At 42.6% G+C, this 23,413-nt stretch overlaps 1 protein-coding gene across 1 annotated transcript in view; it reads left to right on the top strand.

Annotated features, from left to right (window-relative positions):
* NDUFA9 (NADH:ubiquinone oxidoreductase subunit A9) overlaps positions 1 to 23,413 on the top strand; it is a gene marked incomplete in the record, with an annotated part of 561,760 nt that overhangs the window by 70,730 nt on the left and 467,617 nt on the right. The window contains 2 exon segments of the mRNA XM_044087558.1: positions 16,567 to 16,737; positions 16,826 to 16,923. Of these exon segments, the coding sequence (XP_043943493.1) occupies positions 16,567 to 16,737; positions 16,826 to 16,923 (269 nt within the window).

Raw genomic sequence — 23,413 nt, 5'->3', positions numbered from 1 at the left:
TCTAAAGCTAAGTACCCTGTTGGGGATCCTTTTTTTCTTGCTCTAACCGATGTCAGAAAAAGTTAACAATTGTCTTGCCTGTGGAAAGCAAATGCCTCAGAGATTTGCATTTTTACTGCGTCACATGTTTAGGCCCAGACCACGATGTTCCTGGTTGTCTGTTTTGTGCCTTGTTTAATGCCCGAACTATTCGTCGTCGGGCTATCTTTGTCGCTAAATTCTTTTCCTCTCATTAATATTCCGAAATTGCTTCGATAAGCCATCCAGCTACCGATCTTCCGAAAAAAAGTAAGGATAAAGACCGAAACAGAACACACAGGTCCAGAACTGCTGACGACACTTCAGTTAAGCTAGTCACCAATCTGCCGGTGCTCAGTGAGGTGCTTTCACAGCCCCTGATACCCGCTTCTACAGATAACTGCCGACGACACTTCGTTAAGCTAGTCGCCAGTCCACTGGTACTCGGGCGCTTTCCCAGCCCCTGATGACCGCTTCTACAGATTTCCAGGCCTCTGCGGAGACCCATTCAGAGTCCGGTGTGCCGCGAGACTCTTCTTCGACTATGGAACCTGCGGATGTCTCTACCTTGGATGGGTCCAGAGCCACTGTGCAGGCATCTGCTTCTGAGGGTGTGTTCCGACCTCCAATCGTATTAAACTGACAACTTTGTTTTTGACTAACTCTACCGAGTTTCTCAGGCCCAGAGTTCGCACTGCGCCTAGAAAACAGACAACCACACTGCATGCTCAAGCTGCCATGCCACAGAAACAAATGCTTAGAATGGCTGAAGCCCTTGTAACTTTAATTAGGGGAAGCCAGCCTTCCTCCTCTAAAAGACGAATTGATTTTCCTTCTGATTCTACAGACCATGAGTCCGATGACTCCAATCCCTCTGATTACCAGGACATACCTTTATCTACCTATGAGGATTCAGATGCAGAGGATTCCATTCCCTCTGCCTCCCCTCCAGAGGACTTTTCTTTTGGTGAAACCTTGCATACCTTAAGCGAGCGTTTCCGCTGGGAATGCCAGGACTACCCTCAGTCCAAAAAGAGACTCAGAGAATTTTTAGGCTTGCCTCAGCACAGGCCTCTCGCTATACCCCCTGTCACTGGATATTGTAGATGATGTCTTCATGGAATCCAGTCTTACTCCTGATACTTTACCACCAGCTCCTAGAAAGGCTGACCGGTACTACAGAATACCTGACTTTCACAAATTTCTCTTTAAGAATCTCACTGTGGATCCAGAGACAATTTCCCAGGGACCTAAAGGCATTAAGGCTACTACAGCCAAAAACGGGATTATAGAGCTTTAGACGGATGGGTTAAGAAGGTATACACCTCTGCAACTCTTGCCATCAGGGCTTTGAATTGCCAGTTTTCACATAGCAGCATATTATGGAACTAATTAAACAAAAAATGTTGTTGCTTCCAGATTGTGTAGAAAATAAAGATTTACAAGAATTAATGATTTACAAGAATTAATGCATTCTGAAAACCAAGTTAGTAAACATACTTTGCATTGTGATTTTGATGCCTTAGAAGCATCTTGCAGGGCTGCTGTCACTGGGTCTTTACTGAGAAGGCATGCTTGGCTGAAGGAACAAATCTTGCCAGACCATGTCAAAGCAAAATTACTAGATGCTCCATTAAACCAGGAAGGTTTGTTTGGTACAAAAGCCGAAAAACTTCTTAAAAAGATGGAGGAAAAAGCTAAATCTATGCAAACTGTTAAAGATTTCTTACAGGTGCAGCCAGCTAGATTCAGTAGGCATTGGCCTTCTGAAAACTGGTCCTTTCCAGTCCCTCCCAGGCCTTCTCATTCCAAACCCAGGGGCAACAGGCCAACAAGACTATAGTCTCTGGGTATGCAGAGATCTAAATAATGGAGTGCTCCCACCTCAAAAACGGGGAGTGGTTAGCCACCCCCTTATGGAAAAAGTTCACAATGACTTGTCTGTCGTCCTTCCCAGCCATGCCCAAGTACTTGCACCCCTAGGAGGTAAACCCGCCCTGCATGCAAAAAACTGGATTTCCATTACCCAGGACCGATGGGTCCTAAACATTGTGTCCCAGGGATACAGATTCTACTTCCACTCACTGCCAACCCCAAGCGGGTTGCCAGACCTTCCTCCAAACCAGTGGGCAGAAGCTCAAAAGCAAGTACTTTCTCTTCTCAGTATCAGGGCTATTCAACCTGTTCCAATAGAGCAAAGGGGACAGGCTTTCTACTCTAGAATTACTGGTGCCCAGAAAAGAAAGCTCTTGGCGCCCTATCCTGAATCTGTCGATTCTCAACACCTTCCTGGTGGTCCCAAAATTCAAAATGCTTACACTGCAACAGCTTCTGTCAATTCTCAACACCTTCCTGGTGGTCTCAAAAGTTCAAAATGCTTACACTGCAACAGCTTCTTCCTATGCTAGCCAAGGATGCCTGGTTAGTCACCCTAGACTTAAAAGAAGCTTACCTGCACATCCCCATAAGGGCATCTTGCAGGAAATGTCTACATTTCAGGGCAGGCTCCATGCACTCAGTTCTCTGCACTTCCCTTTGACTTGTGTACTGCGCCCAGGGTACTCACAAAGTGCCTGGCTCCAGGCATTGCATACTGCTAGCAGAGAAATATTCAAATTTACCCATACTTGGACTATTCCCTGATTCAGGCGGACAGTCAGAAATTGCTGCTTCAGCACCTGGCATTTTTAAAGAGACTTCTAACTTCTCTGGGGGTACACCATCAATGAAAATAAATCACAACTGGTGCCCAGCCAAAGGATTGTATTGCTGGGAGCAAGCTTGAACACAACTTCTCAGATGGCATTCCTCACTCCAGAAAAACAGGTTTATTTGACAAACTACTTCAAATTAATAGCCACCAAAACCCAGCTGTCTGCAAGAAAAATATTGCAAGCTGAAGGGTTCATGGCTTTGTGCATTCTACTAATTCCATATGCAAGATTGCATATGAGGAAACTTCAGTGGTACTTAAGTTGCTGGTGTCAACATTCTCAGGATCTGGAAACACTGATTCCTATCATTCCTTGTCTAAGAGCAGAGTTCCTTTGGTGGGTAGAGGTATGCAACCACAACAAGGGACTTCCTTTCACTCAACCCCTCGCTGCCCAAACCCTGACAACAGATCCATTAGACTGTGCATGGGGGGCTCACATGGCAGGCAAATGCTTTCAAGGCAAATGGAGCTCAGGACAAACTCCCCTGCATATCAATCAAAAAGAAATGTTAGCTGTACAGAATGCTATGAGAGCCTTCAAATACCTTATCTTTCCAGGATAACTCCTGCTAAAGACAGACAACACCACAATTGTGTGGTACATAAGCAGGGGGGAACTCATTCCTACCCACTCTGCAGGTTAGCCATGGCCCTGTGGAACACAGACTTGAGCAACCAAGTGCGCCTGCAAGCTCAGTTCCTGCCAGGCAGAAAAATTCGTTGGCAGATGACTTAAGCAGAAATCTACTGGACCCACACGAGTGGAAACTGGAACCCTACTCATTCAAACATCTAATCTACAGTTGGGGGACACTAGATCTGGACCTCTTTGCTTCCCCCCAAAACCATCAATTGAGCAAATGTTGCACCAGAAACTCTCACACATCTAGGTGTGGAAAGTGGATGCCCTATCCTTTACATGGGAAAAGCTCTCAATTTCTGCCTTTTCCCCTCTGCCCCTCCTCTCAAAAGTACTACTCAAGATTAAACAGGACAGACCAAGGACAATCGTTATTGCCCCAGACTGGCCACGCCAGCACTGGTACCCACTCCTGTGCAGTCTGACAGCTGTACCACCCTGGCACCTACATCAGACCCCCGCCCTGCTGTCCCAGCAGGAGGGACAGATTTTGCATCCACAGCTGCAAACCCTGAACCTTGTAGCCTGGCTTATTCCCTGAATACACTACCAGCAACCCTCAGCACACAGGTGCAGGACGTCATCCTTGAGGCCAGAACGCCTAGTACTAGGAAATCCTATTCAGAAAAGTGGAAAAGATATTTTTCTTGGAGCCAGTCTCAAGGAAAGGACATAGCCGTGCCACCTTACATCAAATCCTTTATTACCTACTGGAGCTGCTCCACAAAGGCCTATCCTTCTCATCAATTAAGATTCATGCCTTTGCCATCTCAGTTCACTACAATACTGAGCCACCTCTCTCTTCTCACCCTCTCATCAAACAGTTCCCGAGAGGAGTTAACAATTTAAGTCCCCCAAGAAGATCTCCCACCCCTGCCTGGGACCTTAACTTTGTACTAGAGAAGCTCATGCTTCCCCCTTTTGAGCCTGAATTCCTCTTGGAAAACAGTCTTACTTCTAGCCATCACTTCAGCAAGAAGAGTGTCTGAGTTACAGGCACTAATGGTTGTGGAACCCTTCATTATTTTCTATGCTGACAGGGTTTCCCTCAGGACTAACCCATCATTTATGCCCAAGGTGGTGTCCAGTGGGGCTTTAAACCAATCCATCCATTTACCAAACTTTTTTCCCCTAATCCTCAGAATAAAGGGGAAAGGATCCTGCACTCCTTGGATGTGTGCAGACAGCTCAGGTTCTACCTTGACAGGACTAAACCTTTCAGAAAATCAGACCAGCTGCTAGTCAACTTTGCTGCAGGGGCAGAGGGCAAGGCCATTTCAAAGCAAACAATTTCCAAATGGATAGCACACTGTATCCATTTCTGCTACAAACACCATGTAAAACCTACCCCACAGGGGATCAGAACTTCCACTAGGGCTACCTCAACCTCTACAGCATTTCTCAGGGAAGTCCCTATCAGGGGCATACTGGAAGCTGCAACCTGGAGTTCTGTACACAACTTCACCAAGCATTACCACTTGTCTATCTTTTCTAAATCCTGAGCTGGATTTGCCACAGCAGTCTTACAAGGCCTGCTAGCCAGCCCTAATACTTCTTGACCGCCTGCAACCTTCCTCAGCTTTGGGAATCAATTCAAGTGTGATGACTGCAAAAGTGAAACATGAAGAACATAATACAGTTGTATACACTTACCATAAATGTAGATGTTAGAGCGTATTCACTTTTGCAGTCCTGGTTACCCTCCCCCCAGCCCCCTGATTTTTCTATACTTTCTACCTATCCTCTTTTTGGCTATATCTTATGGCAATGGTATTTACTTTTTACTGGAGGCGTTCCACACCATGTAATTGCTTCCTATTTTGGAGGCTCCTGACATCTGAGGAAAGAATAACTGATGTAATGGCGTCAGCTGCATGTTTTATACCCCTGACGACCTGACGTCATGGAAGATGCGACAGCATCCGGTGCAGAAATCCCAAGACTCTGGTTATCGGCCTGCAGGTAGCCTTCAGTCGGCCCGAATACCAAAGTGTGATGACTGCAACAGTGAATACACCCGAACATCTACATTTATGGTAAGTGTACACAACTGTACTTTCCCTGTATAATCCACTTGTTGAACATAATCTGTGACTGAAAAGGTGAACTTTTTAAAGTTCACACAGTGAATAGCATGCCTAGCTAAAAGCATTGGTAAATTCCTTTTTCTTAATGGCAGGTTGTGTGCTCATATATTCTATGCTTTAAACATCTAATGTTTTTTCCGATGTAATAACTAGGACAAGAGTCGCATACTGGCACATAAACTGTACTTGTAGTCTCGCGGGTGGACCCAAGTAGTCTTTTTAAGATGTGTAATAAATGTATTGGATGTATTGCTTATATACCTACATTGTTTACATTTCCTACAGGAGAAAGTACCACAAGCACTATTCATATCCGTTCATGCTAAAGTGTGCCCCCACCATTTTCCAAAATGTTTTTGATGATCTTAATTTTCTTATAGGTGAACTTTAGTTCTCCACCTACTATATCTGTATGAGTTCCCTATTCCCCCCCATCAAAACCTTCCAATTGTCCTTAATTATGTTTGACACCCATCTCATTGACAATGGGGATGGGGAAAGAAATAGTAAACACTGTGTTGTCTTTCTTTTTCCTGTTATTTACATCCCCCCCCCCCCGATGATGGGTTTGGCAGCATTTTGTGTCTGAATAAACACTTCCTTGTGTATATTTAACCAAGCCTGGTCATACCCTGTTTGTGCAAAACAATGTGTCAACATGATTACCTCTTGAAAAGAAGTGTCATCAGATGCAAGTCTACTGAAGCGAATAAATTGCCCCTTAATCACCCCTTTCTTCATATGCCTAGGGTGTAGGCTATCTCTGTGCAAATACTGGTTGACAAAAACATCTTTCCTATAAGTCTTACTCCTGTAAGTGTTACTGGATGTATCAAAAGCCAAATGTATATCCAAAAAATTAATAGTACTACCAAAACTTCCCACAGAAAATTCCAAAAAATCTGTAGTGTGATTTAAGTCCCTAACAAAGGACTTAATTCACTCTCATCACCAGTCCACAGAAATATCAAATCATCAATAAATCTTTGATATTAAATAATGTGGGACCTTTGTGGATGTATATACAAGTATCTCTCCTCCCACATGGCCATTACAAGGTTGGCAAAAGATGGGGCCACCCATGCTCCCCATGGCCACCCCTGAGGTCTGCTTATAATATCTTTGGTTGAACTCAAAAAAAATTGTCAAGAACTGTACCCATAAGTCTGACTACCAGATTTGAAGTAAATCCACATAAAACAATCATAATTATTGCCTCCTACCTACCACCAGGAAATAATCTACCTGCCATTGAAAGTTGTCTATCTTGGGCATCCTCTGCTTTCAATCAAGAAACTATAGTGCTAGGCGATTTCAACTTGGACTGGCTATTCTGCTCCTCTGACAACCCCTTTATTCAATTTCGCCCAAACTATAAACTTCCCCACTAGAATCGATAAACACACCAAGACTCCATTCTAGACTGGATACTAACCATAAGCCCAACTTTGCCCACCAGGATGGGTGCCTCTCTGATGCTCTGTGATCACTCCCCTACCTTTCTTCTAAGGAAATGCATTCACTCCCCCTGTAATTTCCTTTTCAAACACATACGCAGCAAAAGGAAATTTTCCCCTACCATTTTAAATTCCCTACTTTTAAAAACTGCAACTGGTCACCTCTAAAATCACTCCACCTAGACCAAGCTGTACAGTATTTTAATGATACTTTCCTCAACATCCTTACCTACCTTGGATAACCAAATATGCTAAATCTCTTATTAAATGAAGGGATAGAGCCTGGACTGCTTATTAAATCTCCAAAACCTCAGAAAACCACACCTATTACAAACCAACTAAGAAGCAAATATCTGACAAAAAAATCTTATTTTCTAGCTTGTCAGCAAAAACGCACAACCCACAAAAATTTTGGCAAAACCTTAACTACCTCCTCAACCCTGGCAAAACCTCTACCCCTGTGCCATCTACAAATAGCACTGAATGTATAGCATCCCAATTTAACTGTCATTTTATCACAACTGTCACCTCACTTTTAAACAACAACAAATCTAACCAACCTTTTACAGTGCCTACCTCTACTAACTCTAAACCCAGCTACTTCTCTTTTAAACCCATACAAACCTCTTATATCAAACTCCTTTCAAAACTAAAACCTACCTGTCTAGCAGCTGACCAACTCCCTAATGACTTCTTAAAAACTGCTGCAAGCGCCATCTCCTATCCTGTGATTGATTAGGATAGATACGGAACAATATGTCCCGATACTATGGAAAATATCCCATATAGTCCCCTTCCACATGGGAGGCCCATCTAAAGATTTCTTTAATTGTCCCATTGCCATTCTCTCACCCCTAGCCAAATGTATCCATAAGCAGCTCCTAGACCACCTCACTACAAACAACCTCTTATTTAGCTCACAGCACGGCTTCCGTTCAAAACACAGTACCTCCACAGCCCTCATAAGTTTCACTAACTACATCCATCTCTTCAAAAACAATGGACAGCTAGTCTCTATCCTTGATATGTCCACAGCTGATACGATATCCCACCAACTACTACTCAGTACTCTAGCCTGCTTCAATCTCAACTGTTAACACTCAACAACAGACAACTAAATGGGATAATAAACTCTCCACACTCCTCCCAGTCTCTGTTGGGGTTCCTCCGGGTTCCATCCTTGGCGCTCTCATTTTTATTATATTCACAAATAGTTTAAACAGTGCCACTAAATCTGCTTCTATTATTCAATATGCTGACGACGCTACTCCTTATTGCTCGGCTCCCACACCCCAAGAACTCGGATATAAATTGCAAAAGTCATTTCTAGGTATTGAAAATTATCTAAATGAACTTCAACTCATCCTAAACCCAAACAAAATTAATGATCTTCTCTAACAGGAAATTCAAAGCAAAATCAACTCCTCTCTCCATGTACTCCACTAATGGCACTAGAATAGAACCAGTTAACCAAGCAAAACTACTTGGTGTCACAACAGACAATAAACTAACATTCAATAAACGCATATCACTCACAATAAAGAAAGTTCACATCAAAATTGGTGCTCTATATAGGGCCAAACCTTACCTTACTCAAAATGCCAGACTAGCCACAGCCAGATCCCAACTCCTATCTACTCTTCTCTACTTTTCACTAACCTGCACAAGTCTGATTTACATTTATTTGATTCCTGCTATAACAAAATAGCAAACTTTGCTGCTAATGTACCCAACAGGACCCATCATTGCCTTGCTCTTTAAAAATTACACTGGCTTCAATTTCCCAATCTGTTATCACTCAATCAGCTCACCACTGCCCACTCTGTTATCCACAAACCTGAAAACTGCCCTGCACTCTCCAACCTAGTGCAACTAAATACCAACCCCAGGACCCTTGGATCATCCGATAAACTTATATACAAGGTTACAAAGTCCCATAATTACTTCGGTAACACACAGTTCTCCTTCCAAAGTGGCCAAGCAGTGGAACCTATTACCCCAGAATATCTCAAAAAACACAGATCGTCATAGCTTCAAAAAACACCTAAAGGAATACTTTACTCAACAATGGCTATGCTTCTGTAATGCTCTTGGCTAGTTTCTCATGCCTTTGATCAAATGTTTTCTGTTCTGCTATTTTCTTGTCTTCTACCAAATGAAAATATCACAGTGGTTTTAGTTATATATCTAATGAGTTTCATATTACTGTCTGTAATAAGGCTTAAGAAATGTAATGTTTTCTGTTTTACATTCACCTTTTTGTAAATTGTGATCGTTGGCAACTGTCAAACATTTTTGTGTGTTGTATCGTTTGGCTTTTCCCGGTTAGGGATCGCCACAGCAGAACTCAGGTCCGCTAATGATTGGCAGTAGATTTTTACGTACCGAGTTGCCAGCCCTGACGCACAACCTTCAGCGAAGGTACGCCCATTCGCACATAGTCTCCACACAGAAGACTCTAGCCGAGAATCGAACAGGACAACGTCTTACTGTGAGGCGACAACGCTACTGCAGCACCACCACTACAGTCGAACTTTTTTGCATATTGTTTGTAAATCTTTTAAAAATTTTTGTAATCTTTTTTTGTACTATTGTTATGGAGCTCATCTCCCCGGGTCTCCACTGAAAATGGGCTACTTGCCCAGCCGGACTCCACCCAGTTAATGTAAAGTAAAATTAATTTATTAAAATGTACAAGACTACTGGGCCATGTGACCATTTACATGTTGCCAGTACCCATCTCTAGACTTCTTTATTTTTTTTTTTTTTTTAAATAAAGGAGTATTAGACTGGTTATTCCAGGGATGAGTTGTGTAACTCCCTCTTAAAGGAAGATTGTGGCTTGAACTAGAGAGGAAATTTGTTCCAGAGGAGGGATGCTCAATTACATGACTAATCTCTGTATCCATGGTGATTTATTTGCTGAAACCGGTCGTATCTCCAGTTCTAGTATTCACCGGACTGTGGTCTTGGACTTCCAGATCTGTAATGGCCTGGAAGGCAAGTGACAAATTGCCTCTTAAGGAGTCTGTAGGACTCTGAATACAGGGGTAAGGCCTACAGCCTCTCTTGGTAGCTCGGGTCCTTTAGACCCACAATCTTTTTTTGTTAGGAGCCCTTGGAGGGGTCTGTCCAACTGCTTGATTTGTTTAGTAAGATGCATCCTAAAGAGGGCATTGCATTCTTTAATAAGCCTGATCAGTGCAGAGAGTAGAGGATTATGTATCCAGATCTGTACTAAAAAGGGGCTGCGGCAGTTCAACTATCCCTGTCAACAAAAGCAATAAATAAAATGGAAGAGAAATACCCTTTGTGATAAACTGTGCCAGATCTAAGGGTTTTCTGACCACTGCTCAAAGGAGAGGGGACAAACATCTTAATTTTGGAGTAGGAAATATAAGCTAAGTGAAGGGTTTGTTGGCATGTAGTTTTTGCCCATTTTCAGAGCATGAACTGTTAATGTCCATGTTCACGTTACACCTTTTGCATATTGGAAAATTTAATTTAAATATGTAACAGACTGATGTCCTTCAAGGATGCAACTGCAGTCCTGACATATGGGTTGTCCTGCCTCAGGCAGCCCTTCGGTCGGCCAGATTCCAAAGTCTGGGTCCGGCGTCAGCTGATGTCGCCCTTTCCCCGACGTCAGAGCGCCTGGGGTATAAAAGCGTCAGCCGACGCCATCTTCAGTCTTTCTTGCCGCGCGGCGCCCGAAGCAGAAGCAGTTCGCAAGTGCCGGTCGGCCAGCTCCTGTGTTTTCAGCTACTGAAGTCTTCAAAAAAGCTAAGTACCCCGTTGGGGACCTTTTCTTGCCTCAGCCGATGTCAGATAAAACTGTAAAAGTTAATAATTGTTTAACTTGTGGGAAAAATACCTCATAAGGATTTCCACTCTTACTGCTTACCCTGCCTAGGCCCAGAACACAACGTCTCGGCCTGTATAGCTTGTGCTTCTTTCAATAAACGCACTCTTAGGTGTCGGTCAGAGTTTGCACAGGATTATTTTGGGGAAGATTTCTGTTATATCATGCCGTCGGAGCTTCCGACAGCACATTTACCTAAAAAACGGAAGGATAAGGACCGACACTCGCGGTCTCGACCGGCACCACGCTTAGGCCTACCGCGAGTGTCTCTGTCTCCTCTGAGCCGGTTTCACAACCGCTACAGACCGACGACACCACCCCACCAGTTACTTCGGTACCGGAGGCCAGCTCGGTGCCGGTTTCTGTTCTCCCCTCTGAGACCGTAGCCCAGGATATTTCTGACACCATTTCAGTGGATAAGACTACTCCAGCACGTGGGGCTGCCAGGCCTCCAGTGTCTATGTCCATTAAGGCCTACACATGTGCTAAGGCTGCCAAACAGGCTAAGTCTCTCCCTCCAAGATCTGTTTCTCTGGGATCCACTTCTGGTTCTCAAATTTTAAGTTTAGCTGAGGACCTTATTTCTTTAATTAGGGGTTCTCAGCCACATCCAGATAGAGGCTCTCAGCCACCTTTTGTCAAGAGGCCTAGGGTTGAGCAGGTAGATCCCCAGTCCTCTGATGAGGCCTCAGGTGATTCTGCACATTCAGACTACCAGGAGGAGGCCTTGCCGGCCTACGAGGATTCTGATGCGGAGGAATCCATTCCCTCTGCTTCTCCTCCTGAGGAGTTTTCCTTTGGGGAAATGCTTCATTCCATGAGGGAACACTTCAAATGGCAAGGCCAAGAATACTCACATTCTAGGAAAAGGTTAAGGGAATTTTTAAAGCTACCTCAGCATAGACCCTTAGCTATTCCTCCAGTTTTAAATGTTTTAGATGATGTGTACTTAGAATCTAGTGTTTCCCCTGACTCCCTCCCCCCTGCTCCTGTCAAGCCAGGCAGGTACTACAGGATCCCAGACACACATCAATTTCTGTATAAGGGCCATACTGCTGACCCTGAAACTGTTTCTCAGGGGCCTAAAGGGGTTTCCTCCACTACTGCTAAGAATCCTCTTCCTTCGGAAAGAGATTTTAGGGCTCTAGAAAGGTGGGGCAAGAAAGTATATACATCTTCCACCCTTTCTATGCGAGCATTAAATTGTCAATTTCATATGATTCAGTATCAGGAATACATGTTGGATGACTTGCAAAAGAAATTGGCTTCCCCTGAACCATTAGATAGAAAAGGGTTACAGGAATTGGTTCATAATACTCAGCAGGTTAGCAGCCATTTCCTTCAGTGTGGATATGATGCATTGGAAGCTTCATGTAGAGCAGCAATGACAGGTGCGGTCATACGCAGACATGCTTGGTTAAAGGAACAAACATTGCCAGACCATGTGAAAATTAAGCTTTTGGACGCACCACTAGAGAAACATAAGCTATTTGGTGCTACTGCACAAGAGGTTTTAAAGAAAATAGAGGAAAAGGCAAAATCAGTGCAAACAGTTAAAGATTTCCTCCAGGTACAGCCTCCAAGATTCAGCAGGAATTGGCCTTCTAAGCATTGGGCCTTTCCAGACACAGACAAATTTCAAAGAGGTAAAAACAGACGTGGCAGAGGTAGAGGGCAAACTCGAGACTCCTACAGAGGACGCCAATGGCAGCCTCCGAACCAGAGAGGTGGGCCAGGACCTTCCACTGCTCCGCAGGGACAATCTCAATGACTTGACTTTGACTCCGCCATCCAGGGCTCAATTAGAAGCACCTTTGGGCAGAAAATTATCTTTATTCTCACAAAATTGGCACAAAGGACAAATGGATACTGGACATAAGACAAAGGATACAGATTCCATTTTCATACACTACCAACAAGACAGAGCAAGCCAAACCTGCCACCAAATCAAAGGGCAGAGGCACTCAAACAAATAACAAACCTACTTCAAATAAGAGCAATAGAGAAGGTTCCTTCTGCAGAACAAGGCCAAGGATTTTATTCAAGACTGTTCCTTGTTCCAAGAAAAGAAAACCAATGGAGACCCATTCTGGACTTGTCCGCACTGAATACTTACCTTATTGTGCCAAAATTCAAAATGCTGACTTTACAGCAACTCCTTCCCATGCTGGGCAAGGGGTCTTGGCTGGTAACTCTGGACCTCAAGGAGGCATACCTGCATGTCCCAATCAGACAAAGTTGCAGAAGATACCTCAGATTTCTTGCAGGCTCAGAGCATTATCAATTCTCAGCATTGCCCTTTGGCTTATCTACTGCGCCCAGAGTGTTCACGAAATGCCTGGCATCAGTAATTGCACATTGCAGACTCCAGGGGATACAAATATACCCTTACCTGGATGACTGCCTTATACAAGCGGACAGCCAACAAGCCTTGTTAAAAAACTTGGACTATGTCATTCACCTACTGCAGGCCTTGGGATACACAGTCAATACACACAAACACCCAGATGGCGTTTCTGACAAAAGAAAAACAAAAACAATTGCCAGAATACTTCAGAAAATTAGCAACACACACCCAGATGACTGCAAGGAAAATCCTGCAGGCCGTGGGTTTCATGGCATCTTGCATTCTTCTGATTCCACACGCAAGGCTGCATATGAGGAAACTACAATGGTATCTAAAAAGTCTATGGTCTCAACACAGCCACAGCCTGGAAGCATTGATCCCCTTCATTCCATGCCTTCAAAAGGACTTCCTGTGGTGGGCTCAAGCAAGCCAGATAAACAAAGGTCTGCCTTTCAGCAAGCCTCATACAAGTCAAACCATAACAGACGCCTCAGACCATGGATGGGGGGCGCACATGGAGGGCAGATGCATTCAAGGACAATGGACACAAAAAGAAAAGCACCTGCACATCAACCAAAAAGAAATGCTGGCAGTGATGCATGCAATCAAGGCCTTCGAAAAGTTCATGCATCAGTGCCATCTACTAATAAAGACAGAGAATACCACAGTTATGTGGTACATAAACAAGCAAGGAGGTACCCATTCCTACCCTCTTTGCAGACTGGCAATGAATCTCTGGGATATTTCCCTACACTTGAAAGTAGAGCTACAATCCCAGTTTGTACCAGGGAAGGACAATGTTCTGGCGGACAGCCTAAGCAGAAACATCATGGATCCACACGAATGGATGTTGCATCCAGACATTTTCTTACAAATAACTCAAGCATGGGGAAGGCCGGACATAGATCTTTTTGTCTCCCACCCCAATCACCATCTGAAAAAGTTTTGCTCAAGGACATACCACCCTCAAGCATGGAAGGTGGACGCTCTCTCCTTCAGTTGGAACTCTCTAACACTATATGCCTTCCCACCTCTTCCTTTGATGACCAAGGTGTTGCTAAAGATCAAGACAGAGCAACTGAAAGTCATTCTGATAGCTCCAGACTGGCCAAGACAACACTGGTACCCACTGCTATGGAGCTTGACACACCAATCCGTGGCTCCTTCCTCAAAGGCCACTTCTTCTGACACAGCACAATTACAGGACACTACACCCCAGCTTGAAAACATTGAAGCTGACAGCTTGGAAGATTCCATGACTATTCCTCAGGATGCTCTTTCCAAAAGGGTAAAAGATATCATCCTGGAGGTGCGCAGACCTTCCACTAGAAAAACATACTCAGCAAAATGGAAGAGATTTCTTATCTGGAACAGCAAAAAGGGTCAAGACCCATCAGTAATGAGCATTCCACAGATCCTAGAATATTTGGCTGAAATGCTCCACAATGGCCTTTCATATTCTTCCATAAAAATACTTGCTTCAGCAATATCTGTCAAATATAACACTGATCCGCCTGTATTTTCTCACCCATTGCTAAGACGGTTTCTAAGAGGTATAAAGAACGTCAACCCTCCAAGGAAACCACCAGTGCCTGCATGGGACCTCAACTTCATGCCTGAAAAATTAACTCTTCCTCCCTTTGAACCAGCAGCATCTTCAGAGTTGAAATTTCAGTCTTGGAAGACAGCTTTCCTTCTGGCAGTAATCTCAGCAAGAAGAGTCTCTGAGCTACAGGCCCTTATGGCAATACAACCATTTCTCATTTTTCATCAGGACAGAGTTTCTTTGAGAACCAATCCCGTCATTCATGCCAAAGGTGGTATCCTAGGGTGTCCCTGAATCAAGCTATTCACCTGCCTACCTTCTTTCCCAATCCTCAAAATAAAGGAGAGAGACTTCTGCACACCTTGGACATACACAGACAGTTGCGCTACTACCTGGACAGAACAAAGTCTTTCAGAAAATCTGACCAGCTTTTTGTAGCTTGCGCTGCTGGATTGCAGGGAAAAGCAATTTCCAAACAGACAATTTCTAAATGGATTGGAAATTGCATTCGATTCTGCTACTCTTTTCATGGAAAAACTGTGCCAGCTGACATCAGGCCACATTCCACCAGAGCTACAGCCACCTCCACAGCCTTCTTAAGAGGAGTGGCAACAAAGGACATTTTAGAAGCTGCTACATGGAGCTCCGTGCATACATTTTCCAAACATTACAACCTGCCTTTATATTCCAGATCAAGAGCAGGGTTTGCTTCTGCAGTCCTGCAGGGCATTTTAGCTACACCATCTTTGTCTTAGTGCCTACCACCCCCAGGTTGGCTATGGTATTCAACCCATATGTCAGGACTGCAGTTGCATCCTTGAAGGACATAGTACAGTTTTGTACCTACCATAAATGTAGATGTCCAATAGGTATGCAACTGCAGTTGGGTTTTCCCTCCCACCTACCCCTCTGTGGTATTCTTTTGGGTTTCTACCCCTCATTTTAGCTACCTGGGGTAATCTTTTATGGTGTATTTGTTTTTATGTTGTTGTACTTGTCTGGAATTTTTTCTCTATTTTCAAAATTTAGCCTTCCTTAGAGGGCACCTGGCATCTGGGGCAAGAAACACTGAAGAAGATGGCGTCGGCTGATGCTTTTATACCCCAGGCGCTCTGACGTCAGGGAAAGGGCGACATCAGCTGCCGCCGGACCCAGACTTTGGAATCCGGCCGACCGAAGGGCTGCCTGAGGCAGGACAACCCATATGTCAGGACTGCAGTTGCATACCTATCGGACATCTACATTTATGGTAGGTACAAAACTGTACTTTTTAAAATTATCTACTGACATGGTTAACCAGAGCTTCCCATTTTACTGCTTGGAGATTTCTGCGAAGTAGCAAAATGGAAATCCATTTGTACTGTCGGTCTATTTTGGTGAGTATGGAACTTGAGTTCATTAGGAGTAATGGTTGTCACCTGACATCAAAAGCAATATTGCTAGTATAAGGCAGAAGACATCAAGAAGAATTTGTCCAGAAGAGCGAGTGCTACTGCAAAGCACTGATGACAGAAAGGTTTGGTGGAAACCTGAAAGCAAGCGCTGTCTGTTTTAAGTTTAAATGTTAATGATGGGTTGTGTTTGATGCATAATCTTATTTCTTTTGCTAAAGATGTACTACGCTACAGTGTTAATGATTATAAAAAAATTTGAAAACACTAGCTTCATGAATGCCTTTCTGCACATCTTGTACAGTTTGCGATGTAGTTTTCTTTTTATGTTTTAAAGGATGAGTGAAATGAAGTCTTAGCTGCACAATGCAAGAACTGTTTCCTTTTTAAACGTTTTTGTTGTAGCTTGGGAGCTTTTGTTAATTAGGGATTATAGAATGTTTTTGTAACATTATTTGTCTTTTAACATTTTTACTGTAGCTTTTTTGTTTTTATTCCTTAGGCACCAGCTTTCGAGTAGTTCCTGCAGCAGCATCTGTTTTAATTCACAGGCAAAACATTCATAATGCTGTCCTTCCCCATGGCAAGGGAGGTCGATCTTCAGTCAGTGGGGTGGTCGCAACTGTGTTTGGGGCCACTGGGTTTCTTGGACGATATGTTGTTAACAGACTTGGTAAGAGGTGTTTCCTTGGGGATTGGTTGTTGCATGTAATGAGCTGTCCCTCTTAATGCCTGTTTTTTTTACTCTCAAATTGTCCTAGGCCGCATGGGTTCTCAGGTGATCATTCCACATCGTTGTGATCAGTATGATGTCATGTACCTCAGACCAATGGGTGATCTCGGACAACTGATCTTTCTGGTAAGAATTTCAGATTTGTTTCCTTGAGTGTAGTATGTTTGCAGAGCTTTAAGAATGCTAAAGCAGCAGTGTCCGTCAGTTGCAGCAAATAGTTGTGGCTTCCTTTTCTGATAACGGATTTATTTCCAAGACCTTGCAGATCTGTGTGTGCATATACACTTATTCCTCTGTTGCCTGTATGTGCATCGACTGAACAATGTTCTTGTCGCAGAGTCCATGTTTATATGTAATAAACGGTATGAGGTTTGTGGACCTTAGGATTGTCCACAGCTGTATTTGTTTTTACTTGGCCACATTTTTAACAAATGTTTTATGCCTGGTCCAAGGACCCTTTTCATCTATAGTCTGGGGACATAGAATTAAATTAGCTCTTTGGAGTGAATAGAAGATCTTAAAATAAATAAGAAACCTTACAGTAATATCCCTTCTAACTGCAGTTAAAATAGTTTTATCTTCAGAGATGATTGTCACAATTTTTAAAAGCAAATGTATAATTTGAGACTGTAACAGACTGATGGAAAAAGTGTAAATAGCTGATCCTGTTTGTGCTGGGACCAGATGTCTGATTGTACTGATGGTGATCCAAGCTTACTGTCCTGTTCCTAGTTGACTTTCTTGTTGATGGCTACTACAAGACGTTTCACTTGTGGAGACTAGTGAATGTTAGAAACTGGGGATGTAGCAGAGTTAGGAATAGAAGTGTGCATTTAGTGCTTGATGACATTGTATGTTAGGTGTAGGGTCATTATTGGGGCATAATTTATAAAGCTGAACACTGGGTGCAGTATAACTACATCTTCACTAGCCATTGTCATCAACATGCTATCCTTTCACCCCTTCCCCCAACAGAGGAGAAAACAACACTTACCTCATCATTCCTCTCCCCATCCTCTCATCCTAGGCCTCTAGTCCAACCTGTTTTGTTCTGGTCTTAGTCGGAGCCTTATCCGTTTGTCATGGAGGTGACCGATGTAAGGTATAATGCTGCCAGAGTGCTGCATACCTCCATCTGAGTGGGGAAGGATAGTTGTCAATACCATGTTGTGGCCCATCTCTGGTGACAGTGATGTACACGTGAGCATTTCATCATGATGTAGGAACAACACAGCTGTCAGAGGGTATACCTTGTATATGTAAATGTCCCAACATATTATTTTGCCCATCCCTGAATTATTTGTAGACAAAATATAAGGGCTAAAAACGGCCACTGGAACATATAGTTAGGTTTCTTAAGATCTTCACAGACCAATAACCTAGGAAGTACCTGTGAACCTTTCATAGATGGCAGGGCTTTGTAGGATTATAGGCTCAAATGTTTGGTGGTCAAGCTCAAGACTTAATGATTGTCAAGAATCTTGTTACAACAAATCACATGTTGGAACTTGCAGTTGCCCACAACATCAGTGTCATTTTGGAGGTATAAATGAACATGTCCTGCTAGATGGGGGTCCAGGGAAGTAAATATTGTGGGAAGAAATATCCGGGGAATTGTTTGGCTAGGCTTGTATAGGCCATAGGGCCGATAGCCTAGTATATGATGGTGAATCAAGACGGAGTGCTGCTGTGGTATTAGAGGAAAAAGGCAAGTTTGTCAGAAGTAAAATATCTAAATCGGAGACCACTGTACTAGCTTTTGGAGTATGTAGGAGTCTGCAATCATTAAGCCCGTCTAGCATATTAGTAAATCTGTTATAAAATGTTAGGGCATTTTAAGAAACATGTTACTGCTAGTAGGCAAGTGAAACGTAACTGTGCTTTTAGTGCACCTTAGTGCATTTCCATTAAAATCAGCATGACCTATTCTCAAACTACACTTCCAAAATATGGAACACCCTACTGGCTACCGTAATCTCCTCCCCCTCCTCAAAACCATTCAAATATCTCCTAAAAAATCACCTAGTAAACTCTTTGCTCTGCACCTATATACTCCCAGGATAACCCTTTACCCAATTGTGTACTCGCTTGTGTTCTCTCATCTCTTTCTCTCTCAAAATCCAATATTAACCTAACTCCAACTCCTTAATAACAAAGACTAACAAATCCTTCTAATACAGTGGCACACAATACCTTGCCAACACTATTAACTGTAATACCACCTTACTGTCTTGTTTATATTATAATGTAACCTTGCCAACGTAACTGTAATACCACCTTGTTGTCCTCTTAATGTAATATAATATGTAGCTACAACCTTTTGCAGTTATGTATGAACTATGATTTTGTTTTGATCTTTTAATGTATTATTTGGAGCTCATCTCCCCGGGCCTCCACTGAAAATAGGCAGATGCTCAGCTGGACTTTCCAAGTAAGCAAATGTAAAATAAAAAAAAAATAAAAATATTTAGTAGGTCATATAGGATGCAGTATTTAATAAGATGTGCATTGATAGCATGAAAAAAGTAAGTTTCTGCTTTAGAGCTTCCCACTGAGGGCAGTTGGGTCATGAAGATTTAAGGATATGTTGGAGGCTGGCATATTCTGATAGCCAACAGAGTAGCCAGAGACTGGCTTATGCTTTAAGAACATTTGCTACAGACCAGAAGAGTGAAGAATGATTGTAGTTTAGATGCATTTGTACATCAGAGTTTGGGGTAAAATGTCTCTCTCAGTGACTTGAGTAATGTGTAGAATGTAATGCAATGAAATTAGAAGTAGAAGGTTCACGAGTTGAAGTATTTTATGGAACAGTTGGCAGAATCCTGTAAATTTCACAGTAGCGCTTCTATATACCAGAACTGTATTTTGCAACTTCCAGACATGACTTGGTAGAAGAAATTAGGCCTTTGGAAAATGTATGTCTGGCAGTGACTGGGCAACATTATTCATGGTAGTGTTGCTTTTGGCAGTGCTTTGGGTTCTAATTTCTATTTTAATTTGTCTGGAAAGTGTGAGGTCAGTCTCTCTCACTTAGACTAGTGTCAGTAGCCACCACCTTTTGCTTTTTTGTGGGAGGAGTATGACTTGTATAGATTTTTAGCGATGCATTTACTCGTAGGTTCATAGGTACCTAGTAGACTATTGATCTGTGATCATAAGAAAGCCAAGTGTTGCATTTCCATGGTAGTTTAACACTTATATTTTGTGTACAAATAACCTAGAGGCAGTCAGAACACTGGTATGTTGGGCTATTTACTTGTTGCCCCTATCCATGAGGGATATGTGTACTAAGCTGAGGGTAAATTTGAGGTTACTCACTTTGTTGACCTTCTTGCCATTATTGGCCAGTTTCCACTTCCACTCTTCTCCCCAAGTTTCCAGTGTAAGTACTCAGTCTGGTCACATATGGTCAATGCATGCAAAGTTGGCTTAAAAAGATCAGCCATGTTAAACCTGTAATAACCTAAAAGTTGCATACCTATTGTGCCTCAGTATACATGACTACCATTTTATGAATTTAACAAAAAACTGTTTTGTGAATGCATAAGAAAAAGTAATTTTTGCAGAAGAAGCTTCTGAATGAAAGTGGTGATTAAATATTTGCCTTTTCCCCGAGAGAATGTAATCTGAGTTAATAATATAGTTAAATAGCGTTTTATTGTATGTGTTTTATTGTATCTTTGTTCCCCGAGCTATTTTGTTGCATTAAAATAACTGTAGGTGCTTCTTATAAAATTGTAATATTTCTCCACAAAATGGCTGATAAAAGGACCTGCCATGCTAATGTGATCTTGTTTTTAGTGTTTTCTCATTGTCCCAAAATTCATTTCAGTTCCCCTTTGTTATTCACAGTAGGCATAAGAAGTGATTATCACTGCACCCTAACAGAGTAGGGAAAACCTGTGCGAGTCACAGGTATCTTGCACACCTTAGTAGTAGGAGTGCTTCTATTTTATTCCTGAATGACCATCATATACAGTTCTCTCAGAGCCTATTACAAGCCGTTTAGAGCAATTTTACAGCTGCAGTCAAAGAAAGTAGCTAATTCCAGGTTTTTGCTCTCTTCCTGAGGTGTCTAAACTAGCACTCCATTCCAACAGCTGTTGACTCTTCAGGTGACTTGTTTTGCTACTCACTAGTGTCTGCAGCAGTAGAAAGATTTTTTTTTTGTCCTGAATGTAGGAGAAATGTGCTAATGTGCTTGCTGTTTTTGTTCAAAAGTACTTAAAAAGCACAGTACAAAAAAATGCAACTGTCTGCTCATAAGTTTGTGTAATGAGATTTAAGGTACAAATGCCTTAATACATTGCAGTTTTTTTCAGTTCTTTGCAGCGTATGATGTGGATAGGACTGCAAGGTGGATAAAATCATTGCCCCTTTGTGTATGTGAGACTGGCTTGCACAGGATTGAAATTAACTTGAGATCTGGTCTGCATGCTAAAGGTGAATCCACTGTAGCAGGAAGTCATAAGTTGCATGCTTCTACTCATGACTGTAGCTGTATTTCAAGCATTTTTTTTTCCAGCAGGCTAAACAACAAACCAGTGCAGGTCTTGTGTTGAAATGTTTTATGCATGCTGGTGAGAGCCTTCCTTAGTATTATCAGTGTCATCTTTAGTTCTTAGAAGGCCTCTGCCATGTTACCTATAAGAGCCGTGAAGCACAGTCGCAGAGGCATCTGTGCCACACAGTGCAGTACTTCAATTTGTGATTTAGGATTCTTTGAGAGTCAGAGATTGTCTAGTGGGTTAATGCAATCTATATCCAAAAGGCCGTTGGAGAGCTGAGAAGGGCAGGTAATGGGTAGGAATAGATATGAAATGTTATAGTAGTAGGTGACAAGTTTTGAAGATTAATGTGGAGTTCAGCTAGTTGTGGCTGGACCAGACACCAGGGATAATGGTAAATTGAATTCATAGTGAAGAAAGGCTGCCTCACAGCAAGAGGTTCTCCGGTTCGATCCTCGGCTGGGGTGCCTTCTGCATGTCCTCCCCGTGGTCGCGTGGGTTTCCTCTGGTTTCCTCCCACATCCCAAAGACATGCTGTAGGTGGATTGGACACACTAAATTGGCCCGAGGTGTGAGTGCGTGTGTGTGCCTTCTGTGGAAGGTTGGGCGCCGGGCTGGCAACTCGTCACTATAAAACTCACTGCCAATCATGAGCAGAAGGTGATCCGCTGTGGTGACCCCTAACCGGGAAAAGCTGAAAGAAGAAGAAGAGTGAAGAAAGGCAAACTGTTAAGTCTAAGCATCTTCATTGTCAATACAAGTAATATTGAGGATGGACTGGAGGGAAAGTGTTTGTTTTGCAACTGAACCAGAGATCTGCAGCACTTTTGATTAAATACATGTCGGTGAATAAGGGAAATTGAGGTTAGAAAAATGGTCACATGTGTAGAATAGGTTACTTTTTGTGAGGTGATGTGCAGGATTGTGCACCTTGCAAGAGAACCCCAAGTAAGACTTGCATAAGGGTTGCAATACAGGCTTTCACTGTAACCTTTTCTGGAGTTAGTTTATAGCTAGGCTCACAGATTATCTGAACTGAGAGATACAGCAAAACATGCATGTGTCTGATACTACTTTCTAATTTTTTTTCATGTTATTTTGATAGAGTTCGTTTGCCAGTATTGAAGAGGCTATAAAGACACATTGCTTTCAGTGTTGAAATCAGACCTGATTGTTTTGTTATACTTGGTCACTTTTACTTGGCTGTTTATCCTGTCTGAAGGGCAGTACTGCCCATAAATGAATACATATAGTGTTACTGGTTGGAACTGGATTAATAGCTGTTGGGTAGATTAGCAGTACTTTACATCTCTGCCACTGCTTTGAAGCACCAAGAAATACTGAAGGTTGTCATTTACATGCTGCTTCTTTGAGAAGTTTTGAATAATTTTTTTTTTAAGTAACCAAAGCAAAAAAAAACACTTATTCCACAGAATCTTATTTGTAAAGCTCTTGTTTTTCTCTTCTGTATATCACTGCAGTTGGTAATTGCAACTGTAATTCATGCACTTGTCATACGCCTTACGTTTGTCTTAGAGTGACAGAAATATGTGAGAACTGCATTCCTTTGGAGTTTGCAAGACTTGAGGGAACTTTGGCTAATTATGCTGATTTTAAGATTTGGAACTCTGATTAGCTTTGGTCTTGCAGGCAGCATATATGATTAAGGCTATGAGCTAGGTTCTTCTCATCCACTAGGTCTGCTTAACCAGATTAGACTTCCCTGGGCCAGCTGTGACCCATGGTTGGGGCTGGCGAGCAGATTCAGGTATTGGTGGCAGCATCATACTGCTGATTACTGTTCTCCTGCCTCATAAATCCCACCCCTTATGTTGCCTAATAACACCTTTAGGTAGGTTGTGCAAAGGATTACTGTCAGAGCGACTGCCCCACCTACTCCCATGCAGCACGAGTGTGGTTGGTTAGTTTCCCTGAGCTCTATCAGGGAAACCCTCTGCACAAATGTTTCTTACTCGTGTGCAGATTACCACCAAGATCAAAATGAGCGGTTTAACTGCAGAATTCTGGATCAGAGGATTCTGACTGAAAATTGTTTTAATGTTTTGAGTACTGCAAATGTACAAAATATTTGTCTTTTAAATGCA

The sequence above is a fragment of the Protopterus annectens genome, chromosome 11.part0, assembly GCF_019279795.1.
Source record: "Protopterus annectens isolate FY-2018-M chromosome 11.part0, PAN1.0, whole genome shotgun sequence".
Taxonomy (NCBI): Eukaryota; Metazoa; Chordata; order Ceratodontiformes; family Protopteridae; genus Protopterus; species Protopterus annectens.
This window is presented reverse-complemented; position numbering and strand designations above follow the sequence as displayed.